This window comes from Eptesicus fuscus, chromosome 7 (assembly GCF_027574615.1).
Source record: "Eptesicus fuscus isolate TK198812 chromosome 7, DD_ASM_mEF_20220401, whole genome shotgun sequence".
NCBI classification, from domain to species: domain Eukaryota; kingdom Metazoa; phylum Chordata; class Mammalia; order Chiroptera; family Vespertilionidae; genus Eptesicus; species Eptesicus fuscus.
The window spans coordinates 5,858,336-5,877,370 of record NC_072479.1 but is presented as its reverse complement, the minus strand read 5'-3'; the positions used below and the strand labels follow the sequence as shown (position 1 = coordinate 5,877,370).

The following is a 19,035-nucleotide window of genomic DNA, read 5'->3' as shown; positions in this document are numbered from 1 at the left end:
CTGGAACCAGCACTGAGCATGGAGACATGACAGCACAGCCTCCAGAGTGACCCACCTGGGTCTGTACTCCAGCTCCCTGTTAGCTGTATGACTTTAAGTCTCAGAACTCACGGTACCTCCCTCTTTGAATAGAAAAAGCAGCTAACACTCCATAAGGATTGTGTAATTATTACTGTGAATTAATGCATTTAGACTGTCTAATGACCTGTGAGGTCACCGACGAGGAAAGCATGCCACCTCCTCCCACAACTGTGGGAAACCACAAACCACAGGAAGCACTGGGGAGGTCAGAGAAATGAGAATCCATATAAACGGAGACAATGCCATCTAATTTCCGGGACTGTTAAGTAACAGAACACAGAGCTCCAAATCAAGAGCTCTCTTCCCCATGAATGTGTGTCTATCTGGTTTTCAGATATGCAAGGACCTGATCCTGAGGTGTCTGAACACACCCAGTTAAGTGCTGTTATCTCCTGCTATACTTTTATACAGTGCCCTCAATAGAACACGGGGCGATTACGGCTGATGCCCGATACATGGATGGTCTAGTTGGGCAACCTGTCCAGAGGGGTGCAGCTGTTATTCAACCCGACACGACACTGTCTGTATGGAAACAGAGAGGGCCTGCAGCAGCCAGTGGGCTGACCTCAGTAGTTTGGCTGATGGTCAGGAGCCTTGGCCATTAATACTTTGCACCAACAGGTGGGCTATTCTAAAGGGATTGACCCTGCGGCTCAGTGTAAAGCCACAGGTGGATGATCAAGAGTGAGCTTTTGTGGGGTCAGGACATGTAGAAAGGCATTTGAGTCCACCTGCAAGAGCCTAAGGCTCCTTACTTTTCCACATCCCAACACATGAGGCACTGACACCCCCTGGCAATTAGGGAAGTGAGGCCCTGACAGCTGACCCTTCAGTGGATGTAGCAGATGGGTACATATGAGTGGTCACCACAGCACCTGGGTGGGATGGGAGTATCGCTCCAGAAACAGTGACTTGTTAATGCAGTGACAATATTAAACAATTCACAGGGCAACTGCCACAGGAGTTGGGGGCCACACATTCATTGTATCAGCGCTCCCTCCAAGTGGGGCAAACCGAAGCTATGCAAACCAGGCTGCCACTACTAGAGAATTAGAGAAGTTGAGAAGACAGTGATGGGGTCACGTTTCAGAGATCATAATGTGCTAGACTGGGCAAAAGAACATGACACGACTGGAGGCCCATCCCCCTTATGACCTACAGGCAACAGGGCTGGTAGAAAGGAATGAGTAGTAAAGCCATAGATTACGTTACTAACAGGTAATCCACCTTGCCAAGGTGGGCTAAAGCAGTGGTTGGCAAACTCATTAGTCAACAGAGCCAAATATCAACAGTACGACGATTGAAATTTCTTTGGAGAGCCAAATTTTTTAAACTTAAACTTCTTCTAACACCACTTCTTCAAAATAGACTCGCCCAGGCCATGGTATTTTGTGGAAGAGCCACACTCAAGGGCCAAAGAGCCACATGTGGCTCGCGAGCCGCAGTTTGCCGACCACGGGGCTAAAGTACTATCCCAGGCTTTCATACAGTTGAATGATCAGCCAGTAGGGCCCATTGTCCATATGACAGACTAGGGACCCCTATTGAGGCACCGAATGCCATAAAGCAGGGGTGGGGAACGCCTGCCCCGGGCCGCAAAATCATTTGGTCTGGCCCTGCCAAGGCATTAGGGGTGAGTTAATTAAATGCTAGCAGGCTAATTTTTTAAAATTAATAATTTTGTATGGCTGGCAAATGATGTTATAAATATCCCAATAGCCCTTGGCAGAACAAAGGTTCCCCATTCATGCCATAAAGGAACGTAAGTCACAAGAGACAGTCACTGCCCTGACTCGCATTGTGGACCAAAGTGCTGTGCTGCTAAGAACACGAAGCCCCCCCACACCTGGGAAAGGCATCCATCATCTATAGGAATTTGCAATGAGATGTCCCACCGGGATGAGGGTGACTTGGCATCCCAGTGAGGGGAACTACACAGTCTCCACTGGGACCCTGCTGTCCTGCCAGCTGACCAGTGGAAAAGCATCTGGAAGGAAACATGCACCACTGAGAGAGGAGATGAGCTGGGGGTCCTGGTCTGGCATGTTCTACGCCCAGAAGTCCATCTCCTCACCCTGTGTGCCCCAGCCGACATGGATGGTATACATGTCCTGGTCAAGTTCCTAAAGTTGCCAGCCCCCCTCTCCTTAAGGCCAGATTCGGTTTCCCATAATTCAGCTGCCATCTCTGTTCCCGCCATTGCCCTGGAGGATGTTACAACACACAAGAAAGCCCCTACACTAACCTCACCCAAGCCCTGAATGTTAGCCAACAAAGCCCATCTTTAATGAACACGGAAATGTCCCTGAAGAGAAAGCTGTTCTCTGAAGCAGGATGGCCTGGGACATTATTACTGCCTCACAAGGAGGCAGACCTGTGCCACTGTCCAAACAGAATGTCTTCATACCATAAGTCTGCTAATGTATCACACTGAGGACACAAGTGAATGCACTGAGTGAGCTGACCCCTAGCCTAGCAGATTTAATAAATCAGTGGTTCTGATCTTGGGGCTTAGTGGAAAAATTATTACTTGTTTTGGGAATCATTATCTTAACCTGTTATCGGTTGCATATGCCTGTACTGTTGCTGTGGTGTCTGTCTCCAATGCACCAGACAGAGGCCAAACGAGCCACCTCCACGCCGTGAAAACCCATGCTGACCCCTCAGGGCACATTGCGGAAGAGGAGGCATGCGACATTGTAAGAGCCAGTCATAAGGGGCGGAGTGTTGGAGGAGGTCATTCAGAGGACATGACCATCGATTGAACAGTGATCTGGACATAGGCAATTGGAGGCTCCCTCAACCCTCCCATACCTGGAATGTATGTCCTCACCACCGTTCCCCACAGTGGGAGCCACTTCAGGGGTGCACTATTGTGAGACCACCTGGAGTGAACACATGACTGAACACCATTTAGGCCTCTCTATAAACCTTAAGACTTGGCAGGCAGTTTGGAGATTTACTTGCCTCACAGTCCCCCAAGATGAGCCTCATACGTTAAGTTCCCTTGCTTATTCCACTTGCCAACTACCCATTTGGGGTGGCTGCCTTCCAGTCTCTCCCTCCCTCTGTGTAAAGGGTGATTCAGATGTCACCTGGGGACGCCCAAGGGGACAAACCAACTTCTACTGTGTGTGCTCATTGCCTGGCATCCCAAACAGCAGAGTTGCTATTTGACATCTGGCCTCGGGGCAAGCATTTCCTCCTCCCCTTGTCTATTGGTCCCAGCAATTGTCCCCATTTCCCACAAGCTAAGGAATGCACCTAAAAACATGATTTACCTGATACCCAGGGCCTAATTGTTTTGTAGTAACAAGGCAACCCAGACCATCCACTCTGGAAAATATTCTGTAACAATAATTCTCTTCAACTGTTTCAAGATTCAAATGATACAGTTTTATCAGATTTATTCTGTCCTAGTTATAAGTACATATATATGCACTCTTTCTGTTACCCTCACAGCCAGTGTGCCCAATCTTCCACACATTGACCTCCCTCCTCAGCCAATCCCAACATCCTCAGGACGGCATTTACAAACATGCCATTTAGGAAGTGTCATTTACTGCAAAGTTAAAAGGACAGAATACAAGCAAGTCTGCATTTGATAATTTTCTGAAAGAAATCCATTAGATATACAATCAAGCTATTTTGCACGAGTGGTAAAGACAGAACACCTGAAATTTGTACAATTTTAAAATGTTCTGGTCACATCACAGGGTCTTATAAAACATTTGTGTGGTCTATTTAAAAACCACAGAATGGCCTAAGTCTTCAATATAAAAAGCTGTTTATTCAGGAAATTGAAACAAAATTGTCTATGCCTTTATTTTCTGATCTTGAGTTACAATGGGAAAAAATGAGGTGAGTGAAATCATACTATCCTGAAAAAATATGCAAACTGACTGCAAACACACTCACCAGTATTCTCGTCGGCTGGGCACATACCATCTAGAACATCCTGATCACCTTCTGCAGCTATATATGCCCAGGTGTCAGCCTCATCTCTTGTATTTCTCCTTTCTTTAAGTACCTGATTGTTTTCCTTGGCTTTGTGATCTTCTGCAAAATTACAATCCAGTGGTGTTTCTTCTCTTTTCTGATTATTCTCAGGAAAATCATTTTTTCCTTCTGGAGTTAATTTAAACAAATCAAATGCATTTCTGATTTCCTTAAATGCTAGTGGGGAAAAATAAAAATGGTAATAAATAGGAACCACAATTTTTATTGTAATCAAAAGAAAATCTGGGTTTGTGTTAAAGAAACAGACATTTTCTTAATTTTTACTAATATCTACCTTGGTTCTAAAGCATCATTAGGTTTGTACTATCAAACCCATGAAGCTGTTTCAATTGGTCTTTCTATTGGCTGCTCAATGCTTAGAAAGGGTTGACATCCAAAGTGAATGGCTGTTTTCCACTGCTATGAACCATTCCCAGTTTTGACAAGACAGTCAGCCTCAAAATAACCCCAGTCATGCCACCAACTGTCCTCCTTAGACAACTGCCTACAGCTGTATCCTGAAGCTAACCTTGTACACAATGCTCTCTGGGGTGAGTAGGGAAATGGGAGGGTACCATGCCAGTACACTGACTGTGCACCTGGTAAAATTTAGCTGATGGTTTTTGGGAGGAGAAAATGGCGGCAGAATAGACAGATGTGTTCCCAGCCTGGTCCTGGAGCCGAAAGAGAGAACAGCTGAGGGTCGCACGGGGAGTGTTTGTTATCAAGCTGAGGGACAGCTGAACGCCAGGAGAAGGTGGGGGAATGCTGGACGGGGTTCCCCTGACAGGGCAGCCCCCACAGCGGCTGGGTCCCCTCCCGGAGCTACGGGCACAGACAGCGAAACCTCGCCATCTTGAAAGGGAAGGTGAACTTTGTCCGAGGCCTGAAAATCAACAACTGCGACGACCGCCCAACAGCTGTTTGCCCCAGAGCACCGATCCCAGGAGGCGCGAATGCTTGGACTCAAAGGCGCTCTTCACTCCACCACGGAAAGGTCAGACTTCTCCAGGGATAGGGTGAGGTTCTAGTCCCTGCCGGAGAGAGAAACGCCCTCCCGCGTGTGCGCACGATGGGAGCAGGATGACCAGGGAGGTCTGAGCCGGGAGAGGTCCGTGGCTGTTGGGGCCGGTGTGATCCGTGATTGTGGAAGGGGGCCTCAGAGCTGCTAACAGGGGGGAATCTCTAAAGAGCAACCGGTTTTGGTCTGACGCGGAGGGACAGACTGGGAGTTTCAGGGGTGTGCAGTCGGCTTGAACTTGCCCACCAGCCTCTGCAAACCGGTATTGAGTGCCACAGAGAAAAAAGGTTAGAGAGGCCTTAGAGTCCTGGAAGTCAACCCAGAAACACTGCCACTCAGAGGCTGAATCACAAATTGACTCTGGTCTAATAATAAAAAATAAAGGAACACCAGAAATTAAGACACCCCCTGCTTAAAAATCAAGACTGAATTACAACACTGAGGAGCAGTGAAATGCAACACTGTCCGGACTGGGAAACAGGCGTGCCAAACAGAACGACAGAGGAAGTGAATGACCTTCACTACTGCACATTTTTTTTAATTTTTATAAATTTTAAATTTTTTTAATTTTCATTTTTTGCATTATTTACTTAAGAAACTATTTTTTCTCTTTTTTCCTCACTTGATTTTACCTTTTTAATTATTACATTTTTATTTGCAATCAACATTATTACTACTACTATTTTACCTTTTTTATCATATTTATTTTTGGGTCTTTTTTATTACTATTTTTTAAAGTGTCATTTTATTTTCTCTTTATTTTACTTTGGGATTAGTGTTCTACAGTCTATTTTCGCCTTTCCTTCACCATCGTTTTATTCTACCTCAACTCTTTCTTTATGCCATCACTCTCTGCCTAACCTTTCCCCTTTTGGTGTCCTGTTTATCTTAACCCTTTCCTGCTCTAGATTTTCCCTATTCTTTCTGTTTACCCCCAGCTAAAATTTCACCCTACCTATATATCTAATCTCCAATCCCCTGCTCCAAGTCCATACACACCTCTCTTCACTGTCTTAAAAAAAAAAAAAAAAAGTTTTTCTCTCTGTCCTTTAGTTGTTGTTTGCTTGAATGTTGATTATATTGAATTTTTATGCTTTTTTGTGAGATTGTTTTGCTTATTTTTTTTGTTTGCTGTGTTTTTGTTTGTTTTTTACTTCTGTTATCCCTTACCTCGCTTGATATTAGTTGGTATTGTAGGTTGTATTAATCACCAGATACTTGTTGCTGGCATTTGCTGTGATCAGTGGTTGTTCTATTGGAGTTTTCTCCCCATTTATATAGTTTGTTCCTCTTTTCTCTCTTAGTCTTGTTCTAGTCTCACTTATTCTTTTTTCTCATTTCACCAATTTCATTTTTGACACTCCCCCCCTTTTTTTTCCCCCTTACTTTCATTTTACTCTTCTTTCTCTCCTATCCCCTAATTTACCTTTCTCTGGTGGTCACCTTTATTGGAGATTAATAATATCACGAATATATCGCTGTTCAGTGCCTTGTGTGCTGTACCTGGTTGTGCTGTATTTTGTGCCTTTAAATCAACGCAGGAGAAAGAGAACTACATAACCAGACATCTGGAGAAGAGAGACCATGGGGAGACAAAGAAACAGCCTGCATAAGAAAGAAAAGCAAGCATCACCAGAAAAGGAATTAAACGAATTAGAGGCCAGCAACCTATCAGAGAAAGAATTCAGAGAAATGGTCATAAGGTGGCTGAAAAGAATGGAAGACAAATTCAACAATATGAGTAAGAACCAAGAGGAAATGAAGAACCAAGAAGAAATGAAAAATGACATCGCTGCTGTAAAGAACTCAATAGAAAGCATCAAGAGTAGACTAGAAGAAGCAGAGGACCGCATCAGTGAGCTAGAAGACAAGATGGGAAAAAATACACAAGGAGAGCAGCTTCTAGGAAAGAAAATGAAAAAGCAGGAGGAGAGCCTAAGGGAACTTTGGGACAACACAAAACAAAACAACATCCACATAATAGGGGTTCCAGAAGGAAAGGAAACTGAGCAAGGAATAGAAAACCTGTTTGAAGAAATAATGACAGAAAACTTTCCTGATATAGAGAATAAAAAACCCACACAAATCCAAGAAGCTCACAGAGTCCCAAGCAAAATGAACCCCAAAAGACCAATGCCAAGGCACATTATAATTAAATTGGCAAACACCAACGACAAAGTATAAATCTTAAAAGCGGCCAGAGAGAGACAGAAAGTTACATACAAAGGAACCCCCATCAGACTAGCAACTGATTTCTCAACAGAAACTCGTCAGGCCAGAGGGAATGGAATGAAATATACAAAGTCATGCAAGGGAAGGGTCTCAATCCAAGAATACTGTACCCAGCAAGGCTATCAATCAAAATTGAAGGTGAAATCAGAAGCTTCACAGACAAAAAAAGGCTAAGGGAATTTATCACCACCAAACCAGCAATGCAAGAAATGCTAAAGGGTCTGCTGTAAAAAAAAAAAAAGAACAAACAAACAAAAAAGAACTAGAAAGCAAAGAAGAAACACAGGAGTATAGAATAAAAATGGCGACAAATAAGTACCTATCAATAATAACTTTAAATGTAAATGGATTAAATGCTCCAATCAAAAGACATAGGGTAACAGATTGGATAAGAAAACAAGACCCATATATCTGCTGTCTGCAAGAAACCCACCTCAGAAAAAAAGACACACACAGAGTGAGGGTGAAGGGATGGAAAAAGTTTTCCAGGCAAATGGAAATGAAAAAAAAAAAAAAAGCTGGGGTAGCAATACTTATATCTGACAAATTAGATCTCAAAGTGAAGGACATAACAAGAGATAAGGAAGGCCACTTCATAATACTAAAGGGAGCAATCCAAAAAGAAGAAATAACTCTGGTAAACACATAGGCACCCAATACAGGAGGACCCAAATACATAAAAAAACTCCTGGAGGATATCAAGGGAGAGACTGACAGCAATACAATCATAGTAGGACACTTTAATACACCATTATCACCACTGGACAAATCCTCTAAACAAAAAATCAGCAAAGAAACATCGATACTAAATGACTCACTAGACCAGATGGAATTAATTGACATCTTCAGAACATTTCACCCCAAAGCCACAGAATATACATTCGTCTCAAGTGCACATGGGTCATTTTCAAAGACAGACCATATGTTAGGACATAGGCAAAGTCTATCCAAATTCAAGAAGATAGAGATCATATCAAGCATCTACTCAGATCACTGTGGCATAAAACTGGAAATCAACTACAATAAAAACAATCCAAAGAAATCAAACACATAGAGACTAAACAGCATGCTATTAAACAATGACTGGGTTACCAGGGACATCAAGGAAGAAAAAAAAAATTTCATGGCAACAAATGACAACAAAAACACAACAATCCAAAATCTATGGGACACAGCAAAAGCAGTCTTGAGAGGGAAGTTCATAGCTCTACAAGCCTACTTCAAAAAACAAGAAGCAACGGTAATAAATCACCTAACCCTACAACTCAAAGAGTTAGAAAGAGAGCAACAAGAAAAGCCCAGTGTAAGCAGAAGGAAGGAAATAATAAAGATCAGAGAAGAGATAAATGACATAGAGACCAAAACAAACACAACAAAAACAAAAAACAAAAGATCAACAAAACCAAGAGCTGGTTCTTTGAAAGAATAAACAAGATTGATGAACCTTTAGCCAGGCTCACCAAGAAACAAAGAGAGAGGACCCAAATAAACAAAATCAGAAATGAAAGAGGCGAAATAACAACAGACCCCGCTGAAATACAAAGGACTGTTTCAAAATACTATGAACAACTCTATTCCAACAAACTGGACAACCTGGAGGAAATGGACATATTCCTAGAAAAATATAACCTTCCAAATCTCAATCAGGAAGAATCTAAACAGCTCAATAGCCCAGTAACTATGGAAGAAATTAGAACAGTCATCAAAAAGCTTCCAGCAAACAAAAGCCCGGGGCCAGACGGCTTCACAGGAGAGTTTTACCAAACATTCCAGGAAGAACTAAAGCCTATCCTCCTCAGACTATTCCAAAAAATTCAAGAAGAAGGAACACTTCCAAGCTCCTTCTATGAAGCCAGCATCACCCTAATACCAAAACCAGATAAAGACAACACAATGAAAGAGAATTACAGGCCAATATCCCTCATGAACATAGATGCCAAAATCCTCAACAAAATTCTAGCAAATCGGCTCCAGCAGTACATCAGAAAGATCATACACCATTACCAAGTAGGATTTATCCCAGGAATGCAAGGATGGTACAATATCCGTAAATCAATAAATGTGATACATCACATCAACAAACTGAGAGACAAAAATCACAGTCATATCAATTGATGCAGAAAAAGCATTTGACAAAATCAAACACCCTTTCTTTTTTTTTTTTTAAATATATTTTATTGATTTTTTACAGAGAGGAAGAGAGAGGGATAGAGAGCTAGAAACATCGATCAGCTGCCTCTTGCACACCCCCCACTGGGGATGTGCCCGCAACCAAGGTACATGCCCTTGACTGGAATCGAACCTGGGACCCTTGAGTCCGGAGGCCGACGCTCTATCCACTGAGCCAAACCGGTCTCGGCCAACACCCTTTCTTGATAAAAACTCTCAACAAGGTGGAAATAGAAGGATCATACCTCAACATAATAAAAGCTATATATGATAAACCCACAGCAAACATCATACTTAATGGACAAAAACTAAAACCATTTCCCCTAAGAACAGAAACAAGACAGGGATGCCCACTCTCACCACTCCTGTTTGACATATACGGGAAATATTAGCCATTGCGATCAGACAAGAAAGAAGAAATAAAAGGCATCCAAATTGGAAAAGAAGAAGCAAAGCTATCCTTATTTGCAGATGACATGATAGTGTACATAAAAAAAACCAAAAGACTCCATCAAAAAATTAATAGACTCAATAAATGAATTTGGCAATGTAGCAGGATACAAAATTAACGTCAAGAAATCTATGGCCTTTCTATACACCAATAGTGAACTTACAGAAAGAGAGACTAAAAAAGCAATCTCATTTACCATCACACCAAAAAAATTAAGATACCTAGCAATAAACTTAACTAAGGACTTATATGCGGAAAACTACAGGACACTGAAAAAAGAGGTAGAGGAAGACGTAAACAGATGGAAAAACATACAATGTTCATGGATTGGTAGAATCAACATCATTAAAATGTCCGGACTGCCGAAACCGGTATGGCTCAGTGGATAGAGCGTCGGCCTGCGGACTCAAGGGTCCCAGGTTCAATTCCGGTCAAGGGCATGTACCTTGGTTGCAGGTACATCCCCAGTAGGGGGTGTGCAAGAGGCAGCTGATCGATGTTTCTAACTCTCTATCCCTCTCTCTTCCTGTCTGTAAAAAATCAATAATATATTTTTAAAAAAATGTCCATACTACCCAAAGCAATCTATAGATTCAATGCACTCCCCATTAAAATACCAATGGCATATTTCACAGACTTAGAAAAAACTCTCCAAAAATTCATCTGGAATAAAAAAAAGACCCCGAATAGCCACAGCAATCCTGAGAAAGAAGAATAAAGTAGGAGGGATCTCAATACCAGACCTCAAGCTGTATTACAAAGCCACTGTTCTCAAAACAGCATGGTACTGGCACAAGAGCAGACATAGAGATCAATGGAATAGAGAATCCAGGTATCAACCCAAACCAATATGCTCAATTAATATTTGACAAAGGAGGCATGCACATACAATGGAGTCAAGACAGTGTCTTCAATAAATGGTGTTGGGAAAATTGGACAGATACATGCAAAAAAATGAAACTAGATCACCAACTTACACCATACTCTAAAATAAACTCAAAATGGATACAGGACTTAAACATAAGACGGGAAACCATAAAAATACTAGAGGAATCCACAGGCAGAGAAATCTCAGACATATGCCAGAGCAATTTCTTCACTGATAGTGCTCCTAGGGCAATGGAAGCTAAAGAGAAAATAAACAAATGGGACTACATCAAAATAAAAAGCTTTTTTACAGCAAAAGAAACTATCAACAAAACAACAAGAAAGCCCACTCTATGGGAGAACATATTTGCAAATGTTATCACTGATAAAGGTTTAATCTCCAACATCTACAGGGAACTCATACAACTTAATAAAAGGAAGATAAATGATCCAATAAAAAAATGGGCAACGAACCTAAATAGAATCTTTTTGAAAGAAGACAGAAGGCCAAGAGACACATGAAAACATGCTCAAAGTCACTAATTATCCAAGATATGCAAATCAAAATGACAATGCGGTACCATCTCACTCCCGTCAGAATGGCTATTATCAACAATCAACAAATGACAAGTGTTGGCGAGGGTGTGGAGAAAAAGGAACACTAGTACACTGCTGGTGGGAATGCAGACTGGTGCAGCCACTGTGGAGAACAGTATGGAGTTTCCTCAAAAAACTGAAAATGGAACTCCCATTTGACCCAGTAATCCCACTCCTGGGAATATATCTGAAGAAACTAGAAACACCAATCAGAAAGGATATATGCACCCCTATGTTCATAGCAGCACGATTCACCATAGCTAAGATTTGGAAACAGCCTAGGTGCCCGTCAGCAGATGACTGGATCAGAAAACTGTGGTACATCTACACAATGGAATACTATGCTGCCATAAAAAAGAAGGAATTCCTACCATTTGCAGCAACCTGGATGGAATTGGAGAACATCATGCTAAGTGAAATAAGCCAGTCCATGAAAGAAAAATACCACATGATCTCACTCATCTATGGATAATAAAGAAAATTATAAGCTGTTAACAAAAAGATAGATACAGAGACAGTAAAGCATCAAACAGAAGGTCAAATTACAGCAGGAAGGTTAGGAAGAGGTGGGGGAGATAAGAGATCAACCGAAGGACTTGTATGCAAGCATATAAGCATATCCAATGGACACAAAACTCAGAGGGGTGAGGGCATGTATGGGAGTGGGGTGTAATGGGGCAATGATAAGATATGTACACATATAATACCTTAATAAAAAAAAGAGGAAAAAAAATTTAGCTGATGCATGTGAAACTTCACACTTTTTTTTTTAAATAAATTTTTATTAATTTCAGAAAGGAAGGGAGAGGGAGAGACAGAAATATCAATGAGAGAGTCATTGATCAGCTGCCTCCTGCATGCCCCACACTGGGGATTGAGCACGCAACCGGGGCATGTGCCTCGACTAGGAATCAAACTCTGACCTCCTGGTTTATAGGTCGATGCTCAACCACTGAGCCACACCAGCTGGTTCAACTTTTAACTAAAGATAAAAGTGAAAAGAAGACTGTCAAAGCACTAGATCTGACATAATAACCGAAAAAGGGGCAGATACACGGAACAGGCTTGGGCCACACCCAGCTGTGGCGGTTTAAAATTGGGAGGCATGGCCAGGGGAGGGATGGCCTTGACTTAGTAACTCAGTTGGTTAGAGCATCATCCCAATATGCCAAGGATGCAGGTTTGATTCCTGGTCAGGGCACATACAAGAATCAACCAATGACTGCATAAATAAGTGGTACAATAAATCAACGTTTCTCTCTCTCTGAAAATAAATTAATAAAATTGGGCCTTGGCCAGTGTTGTTCAGTGGTTAGAGGGTCAGCCCGCACACCGAAGGGTCATGTGTTTGATCCCCAGCCCTGGTCAGGACATGTGTGGGAGGCAACCAATCTATTTGTCTCTCTCACATTGATTATGTTTCTCTCTCTCTCCCTTCCACTCAACGGGGGAAAAAATCTAGGTGAGGATTAACAAAAAAATAAAAAATATAAGAGAAGTCCCCATAACTTCTGGCTGGAAAAACCACCAGGGACTGTGGCTGAGGGAGATGGAGGGCTGCTGGAATCCCAGGCAATTCCTCTTAAAGGATCCATGTATAGACTTAGTCCAACTCACTCCCTTTAAGCTCCAGTGCTGGGGTAGTAGCTTGAAAGGAAACAGGGACTTAACGAAAAGGAACTGAATTGTCTGCCATGAGGGCAAGAGCAGGGGAGGGGGCAGTTTTCTGCCCAAATGAAAAGTGCTGGCAGAGGCCATATCTCAGTCTCCATTAACCTGGCTCACACTCTTTACCACACACTGGTGATTCCCTGAGACACCATCACACCCAGTTTGTGGACCCACCCAAGCCATTTCCAGTGGCTTTTCCATACAAATGGCCTCTCTTGCCTCATGCTTCAAACTTACTGAAAACCTTTCAAACATGAAGCATCTGGCCTCTGCATATCCCATACCTCTTGCTAAGTGGCCTCAGGCTCAGCACTACCAACAGCCAACCTCGGTTCACAGCTTTGCCTCTCCTGGGCACCTCCAAGCCCAACACAAGTAGCAGCCATCTGCAGATCGCTCTATAGCTCAATGCCAGGTGGCTGACCTTACATTTCCAGAGCCAGGGCATCTAGGGGACAGCTGCAGAACATACCAGATTGCAACCCTACCAACTCCAAAAGTGATACATTCAAGGGGAAGACTCATGGACATCAAAGCCCCACTGAAGCAAGTACTGCTCCATAAGATCCATTCCTGCACAGCAGCAGCTCTGCTGTAGTTGCAGCAGGGCCTCACAGCCAATCGGCCTGGGAGTCCATCCCTCTGATTGGCCAAAAACAATCAACACTCAACTACAACAGGACAGTGCACACAGCTCAGACAGGAGCACACCTGGAGTGCCCAGCTCCAGTGACTCAGGAAGGTGTGCCACAGGGCCCTACAGGACACCTACTACAAAAGGCCATTCTACCAAGTCCAGGAAACACAGCAGCTCTAATACGTAGAAACAAATATATGCAGAGACGAAGAAATGAGTTCCAAATGAAAAAACAAGGGCAATCTCCAGATAAAGAACTAAATGAAATGGAAGCAAGCAACCAACCAAATACAGAGTTCAAAACAATGGAACTTAGTGAGAACTTCAACAGCATGAAAAAGGACAAAGAAACCATAATAAGGAATCAGTCAGAAATGAATGGTACATTTACTGAAATGAAAAATTACAAGGAATCAACAGTAGTGTAGATGATGATGAGAATCAAAGCAGCAATTTGGAATACAAGAAAGCAAACAACAACAACAAAACAATCAGAACAACAAAAAGAAAAAATCCAAAAATATGAAGATAGTGTAAGGAGCTTCTGAGAAAACTTCAAGCATACCAACATTTGCATCATGGGAGTACCAATTGGAAAAGAGAATCAGAAATCAAAAACCTATTTGAAAAAATGACAGCCCTGGCTCATGTGGCTAAGTGTTTAGAACTTCAGCCTATGCACTGAAGGGTTGTGGGATTGATTCCCAGTCAAGGGCACGGGAATTGAACTGCAGATTAAATCCCCAGCCCTGGTCAGGGCATGTGCAGGAGGCAACCAATTGATGTGTCTCTCTTGCATCAATGTTTCTCTCTCTCTTCTCTCTCTCTCTCTCTCTCTCTCTCTCTCTCTCTCTCTCTCTCTCTCTCTCTCTCTCAATGTCTCTATCCTCTGGTGAGGATTAACAACAACAACAACAACAACAACAACAAAAGATAGCAAATATCCCTAACCTGTTGAAGGAAATAGACATACAAGTTCAGGAAGCGCTGAGTCCCAAACAAGATGACCCAAAGAGGCCGAAACCAAGACACATCATAATTAAAATGTTCAAGACAAAGAAAGTGTCTTAAAAGCAGCAAGAGAAAAACTGTTGATTACCTACAAGAGAGCTTCCATAAGACTGTCAGTTGATTTCTCAACGGAAACTTCGCAGGTCAGAAAGGAGGTTGCAAGAAATATTCAAAGTGACAAATAGCAAGGAGCTACAACTAAGATTATCCAGTAAACCTATCAGTTAGAATCGAAGGACATATAAAGAGCTTTCCAGGCAAGAAAAAGTTAAAGGAGTTCACCACCAAACCAGCATTACATGAAATGTTAAAGGGTTTTCTTTAAGAAGAAGAAAAAAAAAGATTTAAAAAATGAACAATAAAATGGCAATAAATATGTACCTATCAACAGTTGAATCCAAAACAACAAAATAAGCAAACAAGCAGAACAGAAACAAACTTATAGATACAGAGAACATTTTGAAGGTTGCCAAGATGGGAGGGGGGTTGGAGGAATGGGTGAAAAACGTGAAGGGATTAAAAGTACAAACTGGTTTTTACGAAATAGTCTTGGGGATGGAAAGTACAGCATAAGGAATATAGTCAATAGCATTCTACTAACAATGTATGGTGTCAGATGGCTGTGAGATTTACTGGGATGATCACTTAGTAGTTATATAATATCTAATCAATGGGTTGTACACCCGAAACTAATATCATAATGTGTGTCAACCTAACTGAAAAATAAAAAAAATGATTAAAAAATAATAAAATCTCCAGTTCTGTGACATTGCAGATTAGAAAGAGAGTATCCCACAGTAAATTTAATTCCTTGTATAAAAGATGGAAATGGTAAATAGTAGAATTAACACTCACTGTTTAATCCCTTTGGCTCTTTGCGGCCTTCCTTGTCCAAATCATGCCTTTTTTGATATTTTTCTTTGGGTTCATTTTTTTTGGTCTCTTTCTCCTGAAAGAGAAACATGTAAGACCCAGAACAGGAACATATGCGTTCATACCACCTGACACTAACACCTCTGAGTGCCATAGCACCTGACTCTCATGATTCCAATCTTGTTTATATAAACTGCTTCCCCAAGCGAGATTATTTCTCAATAATAATTTACAAAACGTCAAATTCGAAACCCAACACCAATTTCCTCAAGTCTATATTGAGTATTTTTTACTATCAAAAATAAAGAAAATTAAAAAAAAAAAAATGGTGCCCTACAATCCTACTAACCAAACATGACTTTGTATTTCTGCACATTCTTACCTACTGAGCGTTCTAATTTTGCAGATAACTTTGTCGTTTAAAATTCATTTAAAAAATTTACATTGCATAGATTTTTTTACATCACTATGTTCATATGTATGTATGGTTTTCTTCACCATAAAATTTTGTACTTTTGATCTCATGATTAATATTTCTGGATATATAATAGTTCTCCAATTGATACAACATTTTCTTAATCATTTCCCTCATAGCTAGACAGACTGGTTTTAGTAAAGATAACACTACTATAAATATATTTGTCTACATAACTCTTTCTCCCTTAAAAATAATTTCCTTAAGTCTACAAAACTGGGAATAATGAATGAAAAAAATTCACCACTTTTATAGCCCTTGATATGTGAATACCTTCATAATGTGTAAAATAGTTTCATTTTGAAAATCCATATGAAAATAACTTTTTAAATAAGGGGGCAAATTATGTAATATATTTTTGTAAGAAAAGACTTTTAATTGTTAGTGTACTCTGTGCACTATTATTTGAGTAAAAAGTGGTAGATTCTTAAGACAACGGGGGAAATACGAAGTAGGATGTGAAAAGCTAAAAAAAGACAACTGATGAAGCTGTAAGCTTTATAATGCAATGCTACTAGGCACACTAAACACCCTAACAGGAGGAAAATTGTTCCTATAGTTCCACTGTTTCCTCGTTATTTGTGAAACTTCCTGGCCACTCAAAAGAGTGCTAGCTAGATGGGAATATTGCTTATCCTGTAAGATTTTAACACATAGTCCTTCAACCAAACCCTCCCGGAGTACTCACTTCTCCAGCAGAGTCAGTGGACCGAAGGCCCCTCTCTTCCCCACCCACCCTTGAGCTCTTTTGTGTCTGGGCCATTCCCAATGTCAGATTATCTGACTCAGTTATACTTCTGCTTTTATCTTGATTCCTCTGCTTTTTATGTGCATTTTTCTTCTCTAAAGAAAGGTTCTTGTTTTCTAGCTTTTTGCTCTCTTTAAGTTCCTCAGCCTTTCTGGGTTTCTTTTTGTTTCTCCTTCCTCTCACATCAGCATCTTCATCAGCACTTCCGGAGCTGTCCAGGTGTTTATCTAGAACAGCATCTTGAGCTGCATCTAGCCCTGCTTTGTCTTTTCCACTTTTAATCTTTAGTTTCTCTTCTCTGTTGTCAGACTGTAAATTTTCACTGTCCCCCTCCTGAAAAGAGAGATCATTAAGTACATCTGATTCAGAGTCCAACTGAGATTCAACACATTTCTCTTTTCTTGTTTTTCTGTTTTCTTTGGAATCTTCTTTTATTTTAGTCTTTAAATCTCTTATTTCACCCTTTTTAACTTTCTTTAGTTCCTTAGTTTCTTTTATATCATCTTTTTTGGGCTTTTTGGATTCCTTTAATTCTTCTTTGGCTTCTGAAATTCTTTTCTTTGTCCTTAAATCAAAAAATGAAATTTCAGAGTTCTCCAAGTCTGGTTTGGATTTCTCTTTTAGTTTCCCAGGCTTTGCTTTTTTCTTCTTCAGATCATCTGGACTTTTCTCTTCTCTCTGCCTTAATTTTTTCTTTTTCTTTTTTGGAGAAGTATCTTCTTTTGTCTCACTTTGCTGATCGCTATCAGAGTTTGCCTCAAATATGTCATTATTTAAAGATAATCTCTATAAAACAGAAAATATTTAAATACTCATTAACATAGTAATTCAGAAGGTATTGGAAAGTAGTACTAATTATATATGGTAGAAATGTCTTTTTTCTCCCCAGCAATTTCTAAACTCCTTAAAATTACTTACCTAAACAGAAGTTGTTTAATATGACTTATATCTGATTTAGCAAATAAGACTTGGTAGTGATGATGAACTTCAATTTAAGAAAATAGATAAACACATACAGAAGAACAAAACTGTTAGCATTGCTGAAGGTCTGAAGCTAAAGGTCAACCCTATGAACCAAGAGTTCAAGGTTCGATTCCCGGTCAGGCACATGCCCAGGTTGAGAGCTCGATCCCCAGTGTGGGGTGTGCAGGAGGCAGCTGATCAATGATTCTCTCTTATCATTGATGTTTCTATCTCCCCCTCTCCCTTCCTCTCTGAAATCAATAAAGAAAAAATAATAAACAATAAAGCAACTTCAAAAATAAAGTCTTATGTATGGTGATGGTAGTGGTGGTGGTGGTGGTGGTAGGGAATGGGGTCATACATGATTTGAACCTCAAAATACTCCAAAACACCAAGTAATTTGTACAGACTTTCTTGGTTGCCGAAAAAGTATTTACCAATCCAAAAAATTTTTTTGTTTTATTTTTTTAAGATTTTAGGTCCCAGAATGGTCATAAACTTGCTGTTCAACTTCACTGTTGCATATGGAATGAGCTAAGATGGCATCCAAATCTCACCTCCACAACTGATTTGTTATATACAGTTGATCCTTGAACAACTCAGGAGTTGGGAGTGGGGCCACAGACTCCTGCAAATTAGAATATAACTTTGAACCCATCAAAACTTTATAGTCGTGCTTCAGTATCCAGGGGACCCCCACCTCCACAGATAAAAAGATCCATGAATGCTTGTCTATTATATAAAACTAGAGGTCTGGTGCATGAAAATCCATGCACTGGGGGAGGGGGTGTTCCTCAGCCCAGCCTGCCCCTCTCACAGTCCAGGAGCCCTCAGGGGTGGGAGGCGACCTGGCGATCAGGGGAAGGCGACACCCCCATCACACCTCTGCTGCTGCCACTGCCAGCGGCGCGAGCTTCGGCCGACCCTGGGCAGCTGCCATCTGAGGCTTGCCTGCGCCTTGGGCCCGACCTAGGTGGCTGGGGGGCTGAGGGCAGGTCCGGTGCACTTGCTCCCCCCCCACCACCACCGGCGGGGCTGAAAGGACAAGGTGCCGCCATCTTGTGGCTATGGGTGCCACCATCTTTGTGACAGCATGATGGTCAATTTGCATATTCCCTCTTTATTAGATAGGACTAGGGGCCCAGTGCAAGAATTTGTGCACCTTGAAAGGAACTGTGGGCTGCCAAGCTGTGGTGGGCACAGGGGTGGGTCTGGGCCCATCCTCTGTGCCCCCGCTGGC

General features: G+C 41.5%; 1 protein-coding gene across 4 annotated transcripts in view; it reads right to left on the bottom strand.

The window, feature by feature from the left end:
• MPHOSPH8 (M-phase phosphoprotein 8) overlaps positions 1 to 19,035 on the bottom strand; it is a 90,745-nt gene that overhangs the window by 17,553 nt on the left and 54,157 nt on the right. For 2 of the 4 annotated variants that reach the window (XM_054718714.1, XM_054718716.1), the window contains exons 3-5: positions 16,773 to 17,618; positions 15,592 to 15,685; positions 4,000 to 4,257 (exon numbers count right to left, since the gene is read on the bottom strand). In XM_054718714.1, coding sequence (XP_054574689.1) covers positions 4,000 to 4,257; positions 15,592 to 15,685; positions 16,773 to 17,618 — 1,198 coding nt within the window. The remainder of the gene's footprint in view (positions 1 to 3,999; positions 4,258 to 15,591; positions 15,686 to 16,772; positions 17,619 to 19,035) is intronic. The other 2 variants (XM_054718717.1, XM_054718715.1) reach the window with 2 other exon arrangements.